Source organism: Rutilus rutilus, assembly GCF_951802725.1.
Source record: "Rutilus rutilus genome assembly, chromosome: 18".
Taxonomy (NCBI): Eukaryota; Metazoa; Chordata; class Actinopteri; order Cypriniformes; family Leuciscidae; genus Rutilus; species Rutilus rutilus.
In genome coordinates, this window is record NC_140231.1 from 340627 (window position 1) to 364577 (window position 23951).

At 38.9% G+C, this 23951-nt stretch overlaps 3 protein-coding genes across 5 annotated transcripts in view; 1 reads left to right on the forward strand and 2 right to left on the reverse strand.

Annotated features, from left to right (window-relative positions):
• LOC311277420 (uncharacterized protein) overlaps positions 1-23951 on the forward strand; it is a gene marked incomplete at its 5' end in the record, with an annotated part of 199500 nt that overhangs the window by 150985 nt on the left and 24564 nt on the right. The window lies entirely within an intron of this gene.
• LOC311276836 (NLR family CARD domain-containing protein 3-like) overlaps positions 1-23951 on the reverse strand; it is a 97936-nt gene that overhangs the window by 13475 nt on the left and 60510 nt on the right. For 2 of the 3 annotated variants that reach the window (XM_084386783.1, XM_084386784.1), the window contains exon 9: positions 10145-10191. In XM_084386783.1, coding sequence (XP_084242909.1) covers positions 10145-10191 — 47 coding nt within the window. Of the gene's footprint in view, positions 1-10144; positions 10192-17733; positions 17763-17952; positions 17976-23951 lie in introns of those variants that run through there. The other variant, XM_084386785.1, reaches the window with a different exon arrangement.
• Positions 658-6195, reverse strand: LOC311276856 (uncharacterized protein). The gene is made up of 2 exons (XM_084386814.1): positions 1848-6195; positions 658-1511 (listed from the first exon to the last, which is right to left on the reverse strand). The coding sequence occupies exons 1-2, from the start codon at positions 1863-1865 to the stop codon at positions 1041-1043; spliced, it is 489 nt and encodes a 162-aa protein (XP_084242940.1). The 5' UTR covers positions 1866-6195; the 3' UTR covers positions 658-1040.

Consider the following 23951-nt stretch of genomic DNA (forward strand, 5'->3'; position numbering starts at 1 on the left):
TAAAATGAGAGGCTTTTAATGGTTGTCATCAATGCAAATGTTTCTTTTCACAAAATGAGAGGCTTTTAATGGTTGCCATCAATGCAAATGTTTTTGTGTATAGAGACAAAAGAATGAGGTTAATCACTGTCTGTCACCATCAGTGTACTGCAGCACTTCTATTTATGAAGACAAACATGAAATAAAATCTTTAGTTTTTGTTTTTATTTCACAGCAAGCTATAAATACAATGTCATTCACCTCATTAATGGCTTGGTAACAATTTACAATGCACTTTCATTTGTTGATGATAACGTACAGTTGTCAACATTTGAAGTGGATCAAAACCTTTCATCAAAATTCTACAATTATTTTTGAATGATACCTGTTGCTGTCTTAAGACAACTTTGATAAACTTTTAAGATCCACTTAAAATGTTGACTAATGTAGTCATGTGGCATTAACTAACATAAAAACATGCGTTACCTTTTTACTCTTTGGCAATGTTAATAAAAATATAAGTCTTTATTTTTTGTTAATATAGCATTTACAGTAACTGAGTTTGTAATACAAAAATACATGCAGTAGGTTTATTGTACTTTCACTGCATGCAAACTAAATAAAACAGCTGAAGCCTTATTGAAGAGTGTTTAAACTTTAATTTTATCAGCAGGGCAAACTTCTGCTACTGTAAATGTAAGCAGTTACTTTAGACAAGTGCAAACTGGGTGCTTAATAGAAATGTGTTTCTATTCACAAAATGAGAGGCTTTTATTGGTCGCCATCAATGTAAATGTTTCTATGTGTATAGAGACAAAAGAATGAGGTTAATCACTGTCTGTTACCATCAGTGTACTGCCTCACTGTTATTTATGAAGACATTTATGAATGCAAACACAAAATACAATCTTTAGTTTTTGTTTTTATTTCACAGCAAACTATAAAAACAAATCTCTTTTGTAAATGAATTAGAATTTTAAATAATACACAATAGATTAAAAAAAAAGTTTCTGTTTACAAATTTTTAAGTACTTTGTAATGTGTGTAATGGCAAACAAAGTCTATGCATCGTTGTCCCTCAGTGCATCAAAAAGGACCTGATTCAGCTTGAACTTTACATCAAGCTTCTTCCTTGGGTCCACTTTTGCAAGCATGTCAGCTAAAACTAATGTAAACCTGTAGTCCTCATTGTCCTGCTGCATGGCACTTTGTCTCTCTTCGTCCAGCCTCTCCAGTCTTTTTAGCAGGACATCTTCAGTGCTCCGTTTTCTTTTACGGGATAAAGGACATGGCGACTGGAAGGGATGCTGTGGATTGCCTCTCGGTGATGGTGTTTGTAGGGAGGACAAAGATGGCGTAGGAGATGGTGGAATATGCAATGTTATAGGAAGTGGAGAGATGGGGGGTGGTGATGGCGTAACTGGTGAGGAGCTGTCCGAAGTTGTTGTCTCTGGAGGTGAAGCAGATGTTGAAGATGTTCCAGGTGACTGTGTGGCCATGGAGATATGATCATCTCTGGTGTTATCTTCCTCCTTAAAAAGGCAATAAGTCAAAAAAATCAATAAAAAGTCTTTTAAAAAACACAATGCTACAGAAATATAGAATGCCTATGTAAACACAATGTATTCAAGTTCCTCAGGCACATTACTATATACTTACATGTTCAACACAGTAAAAGTATTACTTTGCTAATAACTTAAAAATGAAACATACAACTTAACTTTTAATTAAGTAATTACGTTATACAACATAGGCCTATCATACAATCTTACGCCTATTTACGTCAAAACAAAATTAAATTACCAAAAAAATACTAGTTAAATTCCTTAACTTTTAAAAGAGAAAAGGTAATTAAAAATATTGCTCACCTCAACTTGGAATTCCATATTGGAATCGGTTTCACGGTGCTTTACATACTGGGACAGCCAACTTAGTTCGTTTAATATTGGCGGATTGTTCTTGTATCCACCTGGGATCCACCGCTTCTTCCATGGACTTTTTTCTTGGCTTTGACAAATTTGTCTCGAAGATTTTTCCAAACTTTTCGACAAAATACGTCTTCCTTCCCCAACGTCTTCGCAATTTCCCTCCAGGAATTCTGTGCCATCTGACTGTCTCTATGGTCCCGCATGGAAGGATCATAAACATGCTGGTACAGACGTACCAGCTCGGACAAAGTCGCCTCGAAATCGTTCATCTTCGGATGCGGCGCCGTGCGCGATGTTACAAAAAGTGCCATAGTCTTGCGAACCCAACGCGCGAGACCGCCCACTCCGCAATGACGTCATTTTTGCCGCGCGCGCCTCGCAATCTTGCGGCTGCGTCGAGTATAAACAAGGCTTTAACATTGAAATCACTCGCGCCAGACGCTCTATTCGCGTTTGGTGTGAACGCAGCATGACGGTGAGGGCGAGAGAGAGAGAGAGAGAGAGAGAGTGCCTGCGAGTGCGAGTGAGTGAGCGAGAGTGAGGTCTGCGGTCTTGGCCATTAGTTGATTTACTTGTTTTTGTTGTCAAATATGTTTAAACTTAAATAAACTACCTATACAAGTAGTTATGTCTCTTTGTATTCATTTGTCTTGTTATTGACGTAATGCGCGTCATTGACAAAATGCGCAACCAGATGTTCGAATAGTTCGAATATAGGCTGTGTTTTTTAGAGGGAATATTCGAACGTCATTTTTGAGCAGTTTTGACAGCCCTACTGAGTATTACATGCACACAGTGTTGCCTAGCGCTTGCGCGCTAGTGACCAACAACACAGAAACGAAGAGACAGCTAGCTGCCCTGCTGGAGTTATGTCGTATGCCGGTGGAGCTATGTGGCGACATATAATACATAATACATGGTTTTATTTAAAAAAAGGAGCTTTACACACAACCTTATCAGAGCTAATGATAATGACCTGTATTGTTATATATTTATGTAGTCTTGATTTGGTGTGTACAGTGGTTTTACATTTAAAAGGGTTGTAAATCTAGTTCAAGTAAATTTTAGCACGCCATAGTCAACTTTTATCAGGTAGTTTCACAACAACAAAAATGTGGCTAGTAAAAATGCTGTGTGGCTAGTAACTTTGGAAAACCACTAGCCACATTGGCTAGTGAGCAAAAAAGTTAATGTCAAGCCCTGATTATAATATGCTATAAGGTATGAAATATATTTATCTAAATGTATCAATTTCCACAATATTCACCAGAAGTCATCATTTCAGAGGTTAAAAATAAAAATAATAATTGTTATGAATTGCAACACTTGCTACAACCTGTCAAACCTAAGCCCATTTCCAATACTTTTTAACCTAAATTAATTTGTTAAAGACTTTTTTTTTTTACTAAAATTGACTAAAACCTTTTGTTTTTCGTCGACTAAAACTTGACTAAACCTATTAAGTTTAAGTGACTAAAATGTGACTAAAACTAAAAAGCATTTTCGTCCACAAGACTAAGACTAAAACTAAAAGGGCTGCCAAAAACAACACTGATGTGCCCTCGCGTTACAATATTGCCATTAAAATATGCCATATGAATAAAATTTTAGGCAAAACATGCAATCCCGCGCTGAGAGGAGGCGGGTGTGTCAAACTCGCTGTCGGAGAGATGAGAGAATGAGAAACCGCAGCTGGTATTGGTGTATATTATACTGCAGAAAATGAGTATTGGAACAGATATTGAGTATTGTCAGATATTTCAGTATGGATATGCATCAAACTATAGATATTTTAACAACACTACTATGTAGTTTGTTGTTTCTCCAAACTTTCAGTCCATTAATCACTCTGAGCTCCTTGCCTCCTTCACTTATGATCAGCTCTTCAAAACCTGCGTCTGCGGTGAATTTTTTCAGTCCAAATATCAGGGTTTTTATTGGTCCGTTTACGATCGGATATTTTTATTGGCTACCGAAATGCCGGTCAAAGATTGAAAGTTTAAGTACCTGAAAAAACTACTTAATTAAAGTAACATGAGTAGTTGTAATTCGTTACTTCCACCTCTGGTGAGTATGAATTACCAAATGCATTGAAAGACAACAATATACAAGCACTGTAAAAGGTTTTGCCACAAACTCGACTAACCGGCTTTTCTCCTGTATGATTTCACATGAGTCTCTTCAGACCTTACTGTACATGAATTATGAGCTTCCAGAACTTCTGATTGAGGCTGTGTGTGACCTCATAATTTAACTCCTTTCCACAAATTGAACAGAAATAAAAACAGTATAAATAACAAAAAAAAAGTCCAATCCTTATTAAGTCCAAACAATGAGTGCAAGTGCAACCATAATCAAAGTACTATAGCGCACAGACTCTTTATAATTGTTTTAAAATTGCTGTATTATTTTGTACCGGCAGTTATAGGGTTAAGGTGGTAAGTTCGGAAAAAGGTTGGGTCGAGAGAAGCAAGCGAGCGAGTGAGTTAGGCTGGTGCATTTGTGTAGGGCCTACAGTTGTTCTTGCATTCCGATTAAAAGTTAAGAAACAGAGCCTCCCTTGTCTGTCGTTCTTCAGACGTTACAGTACTCTCTCAATATTCAAAGTGCAAACAGAGACCAGAGTCACGACTACACAGTCCAGAGATAGGTTTGATATTGCGAGACAGGCTATTGTATGGAGCCTAATTTGTGCGAATCAGGGAGATCGTGTTTTACTTTCATTTTGGGATTCGCGATCGCACGTACTCCGTAGCGGCAGTGCTGAGCGCCCATTCTACAAGATAAGACATTTATCAGACGTTCAGGCTCTGTTGCGCATTAAATCATCCGTCATCTTCACACGATCAGTGAACCGTGATTCCTGCTGCACTGTGTACGACTGCAACTCGTGCTGGATGAGCAGAGCAGACGTTTACAATGGTTTTTATTTTTATAAAAAGAGAAAACGACAGTGGAGGCGGTGGCCAGCGTAATGTAAATGTAGCGGTGGCATATTCTATGCTAATTTCACCCTCACGCTCCATCATGGCGATATCACGAGACAGCTTTTCACTCGACGAGAAATCTCGTCACATTTTAGTCTCGCGAGATCTCGTGGCGTGAGATCTCGTCACACCCCTAGTACTACTCCAACTTTTTGCTTATTAGCATGATTATCACCAGGATATTGGCTGTTTATTAGGACTTATAAAGTCAAGTCAAGTCAAGTCAAGTATATTTGTATAGCGCTTTTCACAATACAGATTGTATCAAAGCAGCTTCACAGTATTAAATTAAAATAATACAACAAGGTTTGTTTCTAGTGGAATTTATTGATAAAATCAAATTAGATATCCCCAGAATATCCCCAACTGAGCAAGCCAAAGGCAACAGTGGCAAGGAACCGAAAAACTCCATCAAGTGACCTAATAGTGTCCTAAAACTCCATCAGGTGACCCAATGGAGAAAAAAAAAAACCTTGGGAGAACCCAGGCTCAGTCGGGGGCCAGTTCTCCTCTGGCGTTTATTAACTAGAGGCCGGATTGTAATTTGAACTGTAAGATTAAAAATATTATATGAATGCCTGGCTGAAGAGATGCGACTTTAATCTAGTTTTAAACTGGGAGAGCGAGTCTGAGCAACGAACAGTATCAGGAAGGCTATTCCAGAGTTTTGGAGCTAAATGTGAAAATGCTCTCCCTCCTTTGGTGGTTCTGGATATCCTAGGTATGACCAAAAGCCTTGAATTTAGTGATCTTAAAGAGCGCGATGGATTATAGGGCGATAGAAGATCCGTTAAATAGACTGGAGCTAAGCCGTTTAGGGCTTTATAAGTCAGTAGCAATACCTTGTAATTAATACGGAACTTTATAGGTAACCAATGCAGTGATGATAAAATATGTGTTATATGATCATATTTTCTTGATCTAGTAAGAACTCTAGCGGCGGCATTTTGGACTAACTGTAGCTTGTTAATTGAGGATGCAGGACAACCGGCTAATAAAGCATTACAGTAATCTAGTCTCGAGGTCATGAATGCATGAACTAACTTTTCTGCATCAGAAACTGATAGCATATTACGTAGCTTAGCAATGTTTCTAAGGTGGAAAAAGGCGGTTTTTGTAACATATGAAATATGATTTTTGAAAGACAGGTTGCAATCGAGTATAACACCCAGGTCTTTTACTGTAGAGGATAAAGTAACAGGACATCCTACTATATTAAAGTTGTATTGCGAGAGGTTTTGTGGGCGGTTTTTTGAACCGATAAGTAGTACCTCTGTTTTGTCTGGATTTAATAAAAGAAAATTACGCGTCATCCAATCTTTTATATCTTTAACACACTCTGTCAATTTGGATAATTTAGCGTTTTCATCTGGCCGTGATGAAATATATATTTGAGTGTCATCAGCATAACAATGGAAACTAATTCCATGTTTCCTTATAATATTTCCAAGTGGCATCATATATACTGAGAATAATAGAGGGCCTAACACAGATCCCTGCGGCACTCCATAGTTTACTGGAGTTATGATCGATTTTTCTCCATTTAAATAGACAAAATGGTAGCGGTCAGATAAGTATGATCTAAACCAGCTTAATGCTTGTCCTTGAACACCATTACAATTTTGTAGTCGATCTAAGAGTATTGTGTGATCTATAGTATCGAACGCAGCACTAAGATCAAGTAAAACTAGTATTGAGATACAGCCTTGGTCAGAAGCTAAAAGTAAATCATTTGTGATTTTAACGAGCGCAGTTTCAGTGCTATGGTGCGGCCTGAAACCAGACTGAAACTTCTCATAGATATCATTTTCTTGCAAGAAAGAACACAATTGAGCGGACACCACTTTTTCTAATATTTTAGACATAAATGGAAGATTTGAAATGGGTCTATAATTTGCTAGGTTATTATGATCTAATTGTGGTTTCTTAATGAGAGGTTTTATAACTGCCAGTTTAAATGTTCTTGGAACATGACCTAAAGATAAAGACGAGTTAATAATATTAAGGAGAGGCTCTTCCACTACAGGTAACACTTCTTTCAGTAGTTTAGTTGGTATCGGATCTAATAAACATGTTGTTGTTTTAGAGGAAGTGATAAGTTTATTTAACTCTATTTGTTCTATAGTTGTAAAGCACTGTAATTGTTCTTGCGGGGTGATAATTAAGGCTGAATTATAAGGCGCAACTGAAGATTGAACGTTTACAATTGTGGTTCTGATGCTTTCTATTTTCTCAGTGAAGAACTTCATAAAATCATTACTACTAAACTGTAACGGGATATTTTGTTCGGGTGATGTCTGTTTATTTGTTAGTCTAGCCACGGTGTTAAATAAAAACCTTGGATTATTTTGGTTATTTTCTATTAGTTTGCGGAGGTGCTCAGCCCTGGCTGCTTTTAGGGCCTTTTTATAACGTGACATACTGTCTTTCCACGCGATTCTAAAGACCTCTAAATTAGTTTGTTTCCATTTACGCTCTAAAATACGGGTTTCTCTCTTTAGAACATGCGTGGTATTGTTGTACCACGGTGCTTTAATTTTCTCTCTGACCTTTTTTAATCTAATAGGTGCAACAACATCCAATGTTCTAGAGAGAATAGTGCTCATAGTGCTAGTTAGTTCTTCTAGTTCATCTATTTGTTTGGGTTCAGGCAGCAGCTGAGACAGATCAGATAAGCAATTTGAGAAATTATCTATGGTGGATGGAAGGATTGTTCTGCCTGGTTGATAACGCGGCGCAGCATGATATATTACAGCAGTACGTAATACAGTATGCAAGTTACCATGTAATGGTCAGTGACTTCATCACTTTGCGGTATAATATCTATATCGGTTGGATCGGTTCCATGTGATATAATTAAATCGAGTGTATGATTAAGACGATGAGTTGGTCCGGTGACGTTTTGCTTGACCCCAAATGAATTTAATAAATCTGTAAACGCAGCCCCTAACGCATCATTTGGATTATCTACGTGTATGTTAAAATCTCCAACAATTAATGCTTTATCGACATTGACTAATAGGTCTGAGAGAAAATCTGCAAACTCTTTTAGGAAATCAGCGTAAGGCCCAGGCGGTCTATATACGGTAGCCAAGGCTAGAGATAATAGGGATGTTTTTCTAACATCTAAGAGCGTAACATTTAGTACAAGTACTTCAAACGAAATAAACTTATAACCCGCTTTCTGAGTAACATTGAGAATATCTCTATAAATTGTCGCAACACCACCGCCACGACCAATCAGACGGGGCTCATGCTTATAGGAGTATCCAGGAGGAGCAGACTCATTTAGACCGAAATAATCATTTGGTTTAAGCCAGGTTTCAGTTAGGCAAAGTACATCGAAGCTATTATCTGTGACTATTTCATTTACAATAACTGCCTTAGGTGTGAGTGATCTAATGTTTAGAAGACCTAGCTTTAGAAATTGTTTTTGTTTACTAATAGCAACATTTTCTGTTTTAATAACAATTAGATTTTTCCTAGATCCTGCAGTAGATTTGTTATTTGATCTCACTAAACGAGGAATAGACACGGTTTCTATGCAATATTCTACACTAGTATTTATATCAGTTAAATTGGTGCAGCAGAGACTATGATTTAGACTTTTGGTTACTAGTCAAAAGGTATTTAACATTTTGGAGATGTTATCCGACAGAAGATCTGCTCCGAATCTGCTTGGGTGTAAGCCATCAGCACGGAAAAGCCTAGGACGCTCCCAAAACAGATTCCAATTATTTACAAAGAGCAGTTTCTGCTCATTGCACCATGACATTAACCATTCATTTAGCGCAAATAATCTGCTAAACTTTTCATGTCCTAGTCGGTACGTGGGAAGCGGTCCTGACACTATGATCGTTGTTTCAGGCGATGTGCTGCGTACCGTATCGATCAGATTCCTGAAGTCTTTCTTCAGAATCTCTGTCTGGCGCATCCTGATGTCGTTCACTCCTGCGTGCAGGACAACAGTTCCGACGCGCTCGTCACCGTTCAGAATCTCGGGAACGTGAGTAGCGATTTCAGAAACACGAGCACCAGGAAAGCAGTGACTGTGCACCTTACTTTTACCTAACGTTGCGCGTACGTGCCGAATGATGGAATCGCCGATGATCACAGCATCGCGTTCTGTTTCGCGAAGAGGGGAGAAGCGGTTTTGTGTGGATAACTCGAAAACCGGGAGGGTCGGAGAGAGTCTTGGTCTAGACCTGACTCGCGTCTTCCGCTGCGGAACCACCCAGGCTTCGTGGTGGCGTGTTGGAGCCGGAGTGAACGAGACCATGGCTGATCGCGACCTCGGCGCTCGGGACCTATGTTGAGAAACGCACGGAGTAGACGAAGTCGGAGTCAGCGGGTTAGTAACGTTAATCTCTGATTTGTGTGCATCGGCGCGTGATGTTTCAAGAGCTAACCGCCGGTCTATCAGCTCGGCTTGTCTCAATAAAAGGTCGTGGATCTGTTTCTCAACAGCTTCCAGCTCAGACTGCAGTGCGTGCAGCTCAAATGTGTCCTCACCTGCACCAAAAGGTAGACTACTTTCATCTGATATATTCGCCATTTTAACAGATGGACAGTAAGTTAGCAACGAAGCTACCAGTGATGCTATCAATATTAATACTAATTTATGACTGAAGTTTTAGATATAATCCGTCTTTTTAGTGGTACGGGTGTAGAGTAGACGCACGATAGGCGAAAAATGTTTGTAAGTGAGTGTTGAGAAGACGCGTTCAGCCGTGATCCACGGGAGTAACCTATAGGAGTATCCAGCGTTGGATCACTAATAGGCTTGAGACGCGTCTGCTCAACAGTCCGCGTTGTAACTATGAGGGTTGAGCAGTAGTGCTTCTCAGTGAGGTAAAGTAGAAAATGTTTGTTGTAAGTTTAAAGAATAAAATCTAGATTTATAAATCAAATCGATGGAGCTCCAAAAACAACAACGCGTTCAGACGCGACGCATGCGCATTCGAAAATAAAAGTCCTGGGTTATATAAAGCACATATTAATGCCTATTCTGCATGATCATATTCTAATACCCTTAATCCTACCCAATACATAAACTTAACTTTACTAACTAATAAGCAGTAATTAGGAGTTTGAGGCAAAAGTCGTTGTTAATAATGAGAATTGGACCCTAAACTAAAGTGTGACTGTTTTTCCTATTGCACTGAAATCATACCAAACTGTGACTTCTGTATATCCATATTGTATATATTGTATGTGTATGTATGTGTGTGTGTGTGCGTGTAGACGTACATTTGTGCAGTCCTGCTGTAATCCTGAACTCTCCTCCATGATCCACACTATAAAAAACATACACAATGTCAGTAAATACACATTTAATCAGTAAACAAACACACACACACTCACATATACTCACTACACACACACTCACACACTAACACAAAAACACACATTCACTCACTACACTCACACTCAAATATACTTACTAAACACTAACACACTCACATTCACTCACTACACTCTGCAATGCTTTACAACATCTTGACAAAGACTAGCATGTTTAATTTTTGCGCCCTTCCACAAGGAGTTCCATCACGTCTGTGACACTGACCAATTGAAGCCAGAGGTGGGTAGTAACGAAGTACATTTACTTCGTTACATTTACTTGAGTATTTTTTTGGAAATATTGTACTTTTAAGAGTAGATTTAAATGTGGGTACTTTTACTTTAACTCGAGTACATTTCTAATGAAAAAACTGTACTTTTACTCCGTTACGTTGGGCGACGTTCCTCTCGTTACTTTATTTTAATGCAATATGTGTTGTTAAATGCGTAGTTTATTCCAAGCGCGCTGTATCTTTTTTCTGGGCTTGAAATTTCTGGCTCAATTCACAAATGAATCACTCTTTTTAGTCGATTCTGTTCAAAGACTGCATCAAACAAGTTGGCAGATCTGTCTAAATCGGTTCGCGAATCAGTTTGAATGAACTGTTCAGTTCCTGCACGCACTGAATCGTCTGAAGCGCTTTCAATTCACACTCGACTCGGAGTCGTAACAGGAAGATTTAAGAACATCAAGAGCGTTAGATGAAGTGGCAGTGGACCTACAGTAGCCTACAGTCAAGTGAGAACAAATCTTAAAATGCATCATATTTTTGCCAGCGATGAAAATCTTTATTAGTTGAAGATCTTCGTAAGCTGTCTGTGAATGAATGATTCCACAGGACGATATACTGTATTTCATTTCACTCAAGTAATACATTTTACAACCAGACAGATTATTACGCCACGATAGCACTACTAGAAAGTATGACATTACCCGTTTTTGGACATATACATTAATTTATACATTAAATAAGGTACCATTGTTCACAGTTTATGAACACCCGCCATCCCGCGGTAGTTTGTGTGTATTGTGCAGTGGCGTGCGAACTCGACTTGAAAACGAATGCCTTTGCCTGCCGTAGACACAGTTAACCAGTTTAAACATGCTTGCAGAAATATACATTTAATTATATTTTGGAGAACAGACAGAAGAAGATCCGTCGATGTAAATTTTTTTTTTGTGTGTGTGTGTGTGTTCAGATGTAGCAGTCATGAGCGCGAGCACATATGTGAAGAGTTTTAACTCTTTCTTCTCTGTGTCAATTACATGCCTTGGAATGCAACACTCTGAAGATTCACTTTATTTCTACATGTCTAATAATCCAAATGTAGTTGTAGAAGTTACTATTATACAAACCAAAGGACAGGCAATGATTTTCGGGCTATACAGATGGCAGAAATAATGCTTGTCTCTTCTGTTTTTGTTGGAAAGATAGCCTATCTACTTATGATAATAATAGTCATTTAAAAAAAAAAAAAATCTAAATAATATAATTTTATATATGACGACTTCAGATGCAAAAGCCTCTAAGTACCATCTGAAATTTTCTTCTAAAAGAGCATTTTTATCAAGCTTGTATGTTTATGTTCAGTTATTTCACTTAAATGGCAATGAAAAGTACCTATTAATTGTTATTAAAGTGAAATTACTTAACTTAAATATACGAGCATCATGAAGTCTTCATATATATATATATATATATATATATATATATACAGTGAGGAAAATAAGTATTTGAACACCCTGCTATTTTGCAAGTTCTCCCACTTGGAAATCATGGAGGGGTCTGAAATTGTCATCGTAGGTGCATGTCCACTGTGAGAGACATAATCTAAAAAAAAAATCCAGAAATCACAATATATGATTTTTTAACTATTTGTTTGTATGATACAGCTGCAAATAAGTATTTGAACACCTGTCTATCAGCTAGAATTCTGACCCTCAAAGACCTGTTAGTCTGCCTTTAAAATGTCCACCTCCACTCCATTTATTATCCTAAATTAGATGCACCTGTTTGAGGTCGTTAGCTGCATAAAGACACCTGTCCACCCCATACAATCAGTAAGAATCCAACTACTAACATGGCCAAGACCAAAGAGCTGTCCAAAGACACTAGAGACAAAATTGTACACCTCCACAAGGCTGGAAAGGGCTACGGGGAAATTGCCAAGCAGCTTGGTGAAAAAAGGTCCACTGTTGGAGCAATCATTAGAAAATGGAAGAAGCTAAACATGACTGTCAATCTCCCTCGGACTGGGGCTCCATGCAAGATCTCACCTCGTGGGGTCTCAATGATCCTAAGAAAGGTGAGAAATCAGCCCAGAACTACACGGGAGGAGCTGGTCAATGACCTGAAAAGAGCTGGGACCACCGTTTCCAAGGTTACTGTTGGTAATACACTAAGACGTCATGGTTTGAAATCATGCATGGCACGGAAGGTTCCCCTGGTTAAACCAGCACATGTCAAGGCCCGTCTTAAGTTTGCCAATGACCATTTGGATGATCCAGAGGAGTCATGGGAGAAAGTCATGTGGTCAGATGAGACCAAAATAGAACTTTTTGGTCATAATTCCACTAAACGTGTTTGGAGGAAGAAGAATGATGAGTACCATCCCAAGAACACCATCCCTACTGTGAAGCATGGGGGTGGTAGCATCATGCTTTGGGGGTGTTTTTCTGCACATGGGACAGGGCGACTGCACTGTATTAAGGAGAGGATGACCGGGGCCATGTATTGCGAGATTTTGGGGAACAACCTCCTTCCCTCAGTTAGAGCATTGAAGATGGGTCGAGGCTGGGTCTTCCAACATGACAATGACCCGAAGCACACAGCCAGGATAACCAAGGAGTGGCTCTGTAAGAAGCATATCAAGGTTCTGGCGTGGCCTAGCCAGTCTCCAGACCTAAACCCAATAGAGAATCTTTGGAGGGAGCTCAAACTCCGTGTTTCTCAGCGACAGCCCAGAAACCTGACTGATCTAGAGAAGATCTGTGTGGAGGAGTGGGCCAAAATCCCTCCTGCAGTGTGTGCAAACCTGGTGAAAAACTACAGGAAACGTTTGACCTCTGTAATTGCAAACAAAGGCTACTGTACCAAATATTAACATTGATTTTCTCAGGTGTTCAAATACTTATTTGCAGCTGTATCATACAAATAAATAGTTTAAAAAATCATACATTGTGATTTCTGGATTTTTTTTTTAGATTATGTCTCTCACAGTGGACATGCACCTACGATGACAATTTCAGACCCCTCCATGATTTCTAAGTGGGAGAACTTGCAAAATAGCAGGGTGTTCAAATACTTATTTTCCTCACTGTATATATAGGCCTATATGATCCGAAGTAACTAGCTACTTGAGTAGTTTTTTCACTGGATACTTTTTTACTCTTACTCAAGTAACTATTAAGATTATTACTTTTACTTTGAGTAAATATTTCTATAAGTACTTGTACTTTTACTTGAGTACAGTTTTTGGATACTCTACCCACCTCTGATTGAAACACAAGAAGCTCTTCAGTACACAGCTTTCAAACATGCTATAACGAAAGAGAGACGATAGTATTGTTGCAATGGAGGAAAGTTTCGTAGAGCTATGGCAACAATACCCCTGCCTTTATGATGTTTCCTCAAGGGATGACCATGGTAACCCATACTTGGAATTTGTCTTCTGCATTTAACCAGTTCAAGTTAGTGCACACACATTAGAAGTAGTGAGCAGTGAACACACACACACACACACACACACACACACACACACACTGTAAACCATGAACACACACACACCCGGAGCAGTGGGCATCCATTCACTGTGGCACCCGGGGAGTGATTGGGGGTTCGGTGTCTTGCTCAAGGGTACCTCATTCATTTCCAGCCCCAGTCGTGGCCTAATGGTGAGGATGCTGGTGAACGATAGCGGAGGCGCCTCAGTAGCCCAGTGAGTAGCCTACTGGAATTAGCAATGTCACTTTAGAGTTGTATTGTTTTATATTTTAAGGATTTAATACGTTCCTGCTTCATAGGTTTATAACTTTAACAGGACAAACACTATATAACTATATCCAACAGTTAGTTGTGGTCCTGGGATCTGACTGGCTGAGAGTCTTCCAGGAGTGTGATATTTCACCAGTATCAGCACTGGGTCTGTTCACCGTTTGTATCACTCCGCTTGTCTCTGTGTGTTCTAGACAGTAGGGATGCACGCTGTTCAACATGATGGATTTTAATTGCTTGATATGATTGGAATCACTTCGAAACAGAAGATACAGTTCAGTGCAACATGTGCAGCACAAATTTGTCATATAGGCTTCATAACATTATAAATGAGAACACGACTGTAAAAGAATGTTGTGGATTCTTGTTCGGCAGTGTTTCAGCGCGACGAGCGCGTTGTGGCCCAAAGAGCGCGGAGTCAAGCCTTCATGACAAGCACAGTCAAGTTCGCTTGAGCATTCGCAGCATTTTGTGCCATTGTAAGTTGTATTACGTCTATTTTGTGTAGATTTATCTGATTAATCTCATATAGGATGCGTTTGGTGAGTTGATGAACGATGCAGTAAAACGCTTCATTGTACTGGTGATCATCTTTAACTTTAGCGTGCGCAGCTTAAACGGCAATGCAAATTAATAACTTTGACTGGGACTGTCATATACATGACATTATAATGAGAACACTTTTGTACAACCCCATTTCCAGAAAAGTTGGGACATTTTATAAAATGCAATAAAATCAAGAATCTGTGCTTTGTTAATTCTCTTGCACCTTTATTGACAAATGTACAAAGAAAATAAATGTTTTCACTGACCAACATAATTTTATTTTGTGAATATAAAAAAGTTTGGATTTTGATGGCTGCTACACACTCCAAAAAAGTTGGGGGACAGAGGCATGTTTATCTCTGTGTCACATCACCTTTCCTTTTAATTACACTTTTTAATCATTTGGGAATTGAGGATACTAATTGTTGAAGTGTTGCAAGTGGAATATTTGCCCAATCTTGTCTGATACAAGATAGCTGTTCAACAGTCTGTGGTCATCACTGTCGGATTCTCCTTTTAATGATGGGTCATACATTTTCAATAAGAGGCAGGTATGGACTGGAGGCATCAGACACATCTCTGCTATGGTGCAGAGTGTCTTGAAAACACTCAGTTTTAGCATGTGCAGAATGAGGCCTGGCGTTGCCTTGCTTCCCAGGAAAGATGTGATCTTGATGGCAGTTTATGTCTCTGTACAATCCAAATATATGCCTCCATGTCAGTGATAACTACACACTAATGCAAGTCACTCATGCCATTTGCACTGACGCCCCCCAATACCAGGACAGATGTTTGCTTTTGTACCTGTCACTGACAAAAATCTGGATGGTCCCTTTTGTCTTTGGGACTGAGAACTTGATGTCTGTTTTTCCCAAAAACAAACTGAAACATGGACTCATCCGACCACAGCACGCATTTCCAATGTGTTTTACAGCATCTGAGATGAGCTCGGGTCCAGAGAACTCAGCATCTCCGCATAGAACAAGAAGTATAGCTTTCTTCTTGCGTAACAGAGATTCAAGTGGTATTTCTTGATGTAGTGTCATACTGTGTTAAGTGAAAATGGTTTTCCAAAGTACTCTTGAGCCCATGGGGCTGTATTTAACAGAGTAGCATGATGGTTTCTCATGCAATGCCATCTGAGGGCTTGAAGGTCATGCACATTCAACAGAGGTCTCCTCCCTTGCCCTACACAGACAGATTTGCACTACACAGATTTCTCTGGATTCCCTTAATCATTTCACAATATTATGTATGGAAGACGGTGAAAGACATAAATTCTTTGCAATGTGATTTTCGAATTGTTTGACAATTCTCTCATGATATTTGGCAGTTGTGAGCCATGATCCATCTTTGCTTACAAAGTCTGAGAAGCTCTTTTTCACCCAAACACGATACCCTCAACTATTACCAATTCACCTGCTCATTGTGGACTGTTTCAAAAGAGTTGGATAATCTAACTTGGATAATCTTTTCACTTTGTTTTGCCTCTGTCCCAACTTTTTTGTAGTGTTGAACCCGTCAATGTCAAAATTTGTTTATATTTACAAAATACAATTTATGTTGTTCAGTGAAAACATTGGAAAACTTTTCTTTGTACTTTTGTCAGTTAAAATAGGGTTCAAGAGAATTAACAAATCCCAGATTGTGAATTTTATTGCATTTTACAAAATGTCCCAACTCTTCTGGAAATGGGGTTGTGATAAAACGTTGTGATTTCTCTGTGTTTAGTTGCCATTTCAGCACGTTGTTGAGGGAATAGCGTGTCCAGAACAGGGGTCCGTTCTTCGTACGTCGCTAACTCACTTAGCTGGATTTGATTGTTGGCGATTTGGCATGATCTTGGATTGTTTGGTTCTTCAACGCTCATCCTGGACTTGCTGTCATAGCAACATGTGCGCAAACTTAAACCTGCTCGGGAGCAGCTTATTTCATGTTAACAGGATTAGATCCCGGCTTCATAAGCGGAGCTGATACGGGAAGTCCAGCGCAGCGCGATAGTGCACTTTCTGAGATATATATATTTTCTCGTGATTCGTGAGATTGTCGCTTTTTTGTTTAAAAAAACAGGTTTTTTTTTTTTGCATTTCCAAGCCACTTAAGACCCAATGTTGTAGGCTAAAGAATTTTTTTTTTTTTTTTAAGCTATCATAATTTTTTATGAAGATCATACAATCATGACCGTGCCGATTACAGATATGTCACTCAGGCTTCACTAACGTGATTGGTACCATAGACTATAGGCTACCATAGACTGCCATCAAGGCCTCAATGAAGGGGATTATGTGAACAGAAAGGGGGTTCACAATGTAAATGTGCAGCCCAGTTACTATTGTGATTCTTAATATTCCAGATTAGTAATATTACATCAATATCACATCCATATCACAAATGTGAAAGCAAAATGGCCAGGATCTGTGCATGACTTAAGAATTTTCAGAGATTCACATTTATGCACATTATTTGAAAGTGGTAAGGAAAGTTCCACAATTAAATATCAAGCTTACTGTATTACATACACTTATGCTGATCCTAACAGAACTGAATTTTTTCATAGGTGATTATGACATGTTCCTGCCTGCAGACAGGTGTTTTATGAGCCCAAACCAGTTACAATGCAGCTCTAGCCAGGACAAGGGCACACAATGAAATGAACTTTGGCTAACTAAAGGGAAGATTTCAGTGTCTGAAAAGTCTGAGGGTTGCACACCTGACAGGGCCTGTGACATTGTTGCATGTGCCATATTACACAACATTGCCAAAAAAAAACACACTTTTCATTAAATGTTTAATAAAAGACAAATATGCTTAGTTCCTAAAGAAAAGCCAGTGGTCAAGTGCCTGCAACAAGAGATATTAGACACATGCCTCATGCAACAAATAAAAAGGAAAAGTTGGCTATACACTGGCCACCTGTAGGCCTATGTCTCCTCTGTCTGTGCAGACTCTTCTGTAGGCCTTTCTGTAGATGTGGAATCCTGCAACTTATATTGCAGCCATAAAGCATACAAGTATAAATGAAGTAAAGTTATTTATGCACTTGCAGGTAGGCTAGTTCCTCCATATGACAGTTATCTGAGAGGGTTTATTCACTGTCCAGTGCAATGGAAACAAATAGACATTACAAAGTCTTATACTTTCTTTCCTTTGGAAAGTTAGAAAATGTCCACTTACTGCACATATTTCAGCTCCACTTTCTTGGGAACAGATACAAGTGTTGGTGTATTATGTAAAAGTGCACAAAAGAGGAAAACACAATGTCATTACAATGAACTACACTCGGGAAAATGTGATCAAAAACTCATGGCAAAATATTTTTACATTGACTTGTGAAAGTGAAAACTGATAAACTTATGTTAAAGCAATTCATCATTACTCAAGATTTAACAGTTGAAATGACTATACGGCCTTAATTTAATGCAGCAAAAAATATTTTACAGTGTAGGCTACTAAGATCTTTTCTTTTTTTCAGCCTTTTTCTTGGTTGCTTTTATAAACAGAGAACCATTTATTTAACAGTGCCTTTTATAAAAGAGACTATAATATAAAAATTACCATTATGTAGAATATTTTTGTACTTCACTTTTATTTGTTCCCATGTTCTAGTGTGGTGACTGACATTACAATGAACAAAGTAATTATGCAATTATTAAAATACAAAAATATAGGCTATTAAGTGATAAAAACATCTAACATGGCCACTTCTAACGGATTTAAATTGTCTGCTACTTTTTGCCAGCCCTCTCTCCTGGCTTTTGCAGACTTTGAGGTGTTCCCTGGCGTTTTAATTAAACGTTAAAATTCCGAATAAACTTCGACTATTAGTTCTTGCTCTGCTGAGGAGAAAAACTGTGCGCGCTCTTTGGCCACGCTGAGCAGCCAATAGCAGCGTTGCTGATCAATGTTTCTACTATCGATACATATCCCCTTTTAACCAGCGCATGAACGCGCAATTATCTCAGATAACTAAATCCAGCGATACTAATCATATCCGGCAAGTGTTTTCGAAGAACCTAATTAGCCAGATCATGATTAGCACGATGATATCATCTTGGATGTGTAATTTGATCTCGGATGTTTTAAGCAACGTACGAAGAACGGGCCCCAGGAGTCACACATTATGACCAGCACAGTCAAGTTTGCTTGTGCATTAAGTTATTAAGTTTATGAAATAACTTATTCTCCTCTTATTGTTACTTGCACCTCATGCAACATGTTTAGCATATCCTTCTCTGTCAGCACAGGATTTACATGTGATAAATGCAGGGAGATAGTAAGGCTGACGGGGAAGATTTCAGAACTAGAGACACGTATCCAAACTTTAATCTAGGATTGTAAGCATTCAAGGGCTTTAGATACTGCTTTGGATGCGACTAGCTTAGTGAACTCTGTACACTGTTTGGTTCTGGCTGAAGTAGAGCCTGTGCAGCAGGGCGACTGGGTGACGGTGAGACGCTGTAGTCGCGGGACAAAACACTGCTCTTCCGTTCCGATAACAACATTAAACAGGTTCTCCCCACTCAGTGCAACACCCACTGAGAATCCTGTTGATTGTGCCCTAGTTATTGGCGATTCTATTACATGGAACGTGAAAATAGAGACACCAGCCACCATAGTCACATGTTTGCCGGGAGCCAGAGTGCCTGACATCAAAGCAAATTTAAAAGTGCTGGCAAATGCTAATCGTAAATTTTCTAAGATTATTATTCACGTCGGCACTAATGATGTTCGACTCCGTCAGTCGGAGATCACCAAAATTAATATTAAAGAGGTGTATGAACTTGCAAGTACGATGTCAGGCACTGTAATTTGCTCTGGCCCCCTTCCTGTTCGCAGGAGTGATGAGATAGTCAGTAGATTGTCCTCACTCAATGGCTGGCTGTCTAAGTGGTGTCCGCAAAATAATATAGAATTCATAGACAATTGGAAAAGTTTTTGGGGCAGACCTGACCTGTTGAAAAGAGATGGTATAGTAATTTGGCACATAGTCTTAGAGATAAAACATGACAATCTGGGGCTCAGGTCAAGAAGCAGACAGACTGGCTAAACCGACCGTCTGCTAGCTGTCTCACGTCACCAAGGTCAGATAAATCCCATCACATAGAGACTCTTTCACCTAGATATCAGCATACAGAGACTGTGTCTGTTCCCCGAATTTGGAAATCCAAAAAACGTTTCAACCCATCTAAGGTTAAAAATGTAATTGAAGTTCAACAAATAAAAAACAGCTATAATACAGATGAGCAAATGATAAACATGAACCTCATCTGAAAGGCAAAGGGGGAGGTGTCGCTGTAATTTATAGTAATATTTTCAAAATCACTAAGAAATCTAGTCTTAAATATACTTCTTTTGAAGTGTTGGTCCTTAATGTAAAAATATATAGTGTAAATGACAAATCACGTTTGAGATTTGTGCTGGCTACTGTATACAGGCCACCAGGGCACCATACAGACTTTATCAAAGAATTTCTATCAGAATTAATATTGACTGCAGATAAAGTCCTAATTGTTGGTGATTTTAATATACATGTAGATAACGAAAAAGATGCATTGGGATTGGCATTTAAAGACATTCTGAACTCTATTGGAGTTAGACAACACGTGTCAGGACCTACTCATTGTCGTAATCATACTCTAGATCTAATATTATCACACAGAATAAATGTTGATGCCGTTGAAATTCTGCAGCAGAGCGATGACATCTCAGATCATTATCTAGTCTTGTGTAAACTTCATTTAGCCAAGGCTGCAAAGCCGACTCCGTGTTACAAATATGTTAGACCTATCACTTCTGCCACTAAAGATTGCTTTATTAATAATCTTCCTGATCAGTTTCATCATCTCAGCATCCCAGATAGCTTAGAAGAACTTGATATTGCAACAGAAACTTTTAACTCTCTCTTTTCCAGCACTTTAGACACAGTTGCTCCGTTGCGCTTAAAGAAGATTAAAGAAAATAGTCCAACGGCGTGGTACAACGAGCACACTTGGGCCTTTAAGAGAGCAGCCAGAAAAATGGAGCGCAACTGGAAGAAAACAAAAATAGAGGTATTTTGCATCATGGAAGGAGAGCTCGATTGCATACAGAGAGGCCTTAAAAGCTGCTAGATCTGCTTATTTTTCAACCCTATTAGAAGAAAATAAACAAAACCCTAGGTATTTATTTGAAACAGTGGCTAAACTAACGAAAAAGAAAGCTTCAAGCCCAGAAGTTTCCAAGCAGCACAGCAGTAATGACTTTATGAACTTCTTCACTTATAAGATTGATAATATCAGGGACAAAATTATAACTATGCAACCGTCTACTACAGTATCGCATCAGGAGTGCATTGTAGTCTCCCTGAGGAAAAATTTTATTCATTTATTGCTATAGGAGAGGAAGAATTCGCTAAACTCATTAAATCATCTAAACCGACAACATGTATGTTAGACCCTATACCGACTAAGTTATTGAAAGAGATGCTTCCAGAGGTCATAGATCCTCTTCTTAATATCATTAATTCATCTTTGTCTCTAGGATACATACCAAAAACCTTTAAGCTGGCTATGATTAAACCGCTTGTTAAAAAACCACAACTTGATCCTACAGAATTAGTCAATTGACCTATGGCTAAGCCACGCCTAGGGTTGCAAAATTCTGGGAATTTTCAAAGATGGAAACTTTCCATGGGAATTAATGGGAATTTAAGGGAATTAACAGGAATTTATGGGAATAAACGGGAATAAACTGGGAATTTTCAAAGTTGAAGGTTGGCTCTCATAGGGAACTTAAATATAGTTGAGGAAAGTATATTTTAGCATAATCTTGACTAAAACAAACAGATGCCATTCAAATACACTTGAATATCCATGCCATTCCTCAATCACATGCATATAGCACACTGCTTACTGCATGACTATTGAGACCACACCCCCTACTGGCACTGTGCATGCGTCCATCACATGTACAGAAGCCCAAATCACAAGACTATTGAAGGCACACATTTGAGCCTGTGGACTAAACAAAGTGAAGTAAGTTTTGATGATATTATTGGAAAATATATTTATTAAATGTTTAAATTGCAAATATCACATACAAATGTATTCATCTAGTAGATAGCAAGCTGAAAAGTTAGATGCTAAATAAGCTAGCATAACTTTATTTACCACATAAGTTGGGCTGGGCAGTATGACGGTATATCGTTACCGCGGAAGAAAATGTCAACCGTAACAGATTTTTTTATTACGTGTATACCGCGACATGTAAATAAGTAGGCGTGCGTGAGACTGAGACACTGATATTTGTCAAAGAAACATGAAGAAAGACCAAGAGGATCCACAAAAGGAATTACGTTTTCAAAATTAACGTGATATTTTCAGGGGGAAGGCGCAGAAGTCAACTAGAGCAGTGCAGCACACTGAAAGTTTAGAGAGACGCAACGGGGCTTACTTGACAACAAGTTCATATATCAATATTCTAATGAATAGAAATAACCTTAAATAATGTATCTATCCGTCTCTTATGTGTACAGTTACTTTCAGAGTGGACGCGCAAGCGGTTGCCGTGGTAATGAATATTTCCAAAATTCCCCAGCTTAACTTCCCATGGAAATTTACCGGAAACTTTCCGGAAATTTACCGGAAATTTCCCGCCCCTTTGCAACCCTAGCCACGCCCAATCCACTCACTCAGACAAACAGTCAATATTCGCGCTATGGCAGCTGTCACAGTAGGAGACATTTCACAGGAGGCAATTGTTGATTTTTGGAGACAGAAAGATTATATATCATCTCGAAGTTACCAAAAGGGCCTTAACTATGCATTGGAGGGTTATATTAATCATTTTATTGTTGAGAAGGTTGATAAAAAGCTTCAGCTCCAGACAAAGATTTACAGGTCACAGTGTAAACGTTATAGTTTGGTGCTATTTTGCTTTAAACGCTCGCTTTATACGCGCGTCCTATTCGCTTTGGACGAGCTAATGGATTCAAAATGTTCAAGCGTCGAACTAGACGCGATACGCGCGAATTTGACGCTCTATTCGCGTTTGGTGTGAACGCAGCATAATGAACAGGCTGCGATGTCAATATTGCAATGCTGAAATGTGTGTGTGTGTGTGTGTGTGTGTGTGTGTGTGTGTGTGTGTGTGTGTGTGTGTCTCAGAGAGAGAGAGGCGCGGGCGCGATCGAACAGTGGAAACATAAAAACGAACTTCATCATTTTGTTCAGCTAGAAGCTAGACTAACGTTAGCCTAACGTTACGTTAAAGATAACGTTCAACTTAACTTTGTTGACTTAACTTAGAACAGATGTAGACATCCTTGTTTAATTTATCTTAGTTGTGGTCTAAGTTACCGCATAACTTAATCCAGAGCAGACACTTATCTCGGTTGAGATGTGGCTTGGGAAAGGGTAAAAAATACACACCGTAGCCCAGCCTCTCAGGATACCTAGTGTCGGAGTTGCATGTACCCCATGCACACCGTTTGACCATTTTAAACTTAAAATAAAATTAAAAAAACATATAAAAACGAATGAAAACTGACTAACTGCAATGCATTTCAATGGACGTGGAAGCAGAGAATGTCCGAGTGTATTGGGTTAGCTATGCGCACTGTGATTGGCTCATCGCATTTGGGGGCGTGGCTTAGCCATAAGTCAATTACAGGCCGATCTCGAATCTACCTTTTCTGTCAAAGATATTAGAAAAAGGCGGTCTCCTCACAACTGTGTTCCTTTTTAGAAAGAAATGATATCTGCGAAGATTTTCAGTCAGGATTTAGACCATACCATAGTACCGAGACAGCTCTCGTTAGAGACACAAATTATTTGCTCTTATCATCCGAACGTGGTTGTATCTCTCTATTAGTGTTACTCGATCTTAGTGCTGTATTTGACCCTATTGACCACAACATTCTTTTAAATAGACTTGAAAATTATGTTGGCATTAGTGGAATTGCACTAGCATGGGTTAAATCATACTTATCTGAACGTTATCAGTTTGTAGCAGTAAATGAAGAGATGTCTTATTGATCACAAGTTCAGTATGGCGTACCACAAGGCTCAGTACTAGGACCACCGCTGTTCACTCTGTACATGCTACCATTAGGAGATATCATTAGGAAGCATGGAATTAGCTTTCACTGTTATGCCGATGATACTCAGCTCTATATTTCTTCACAACCTAACGAA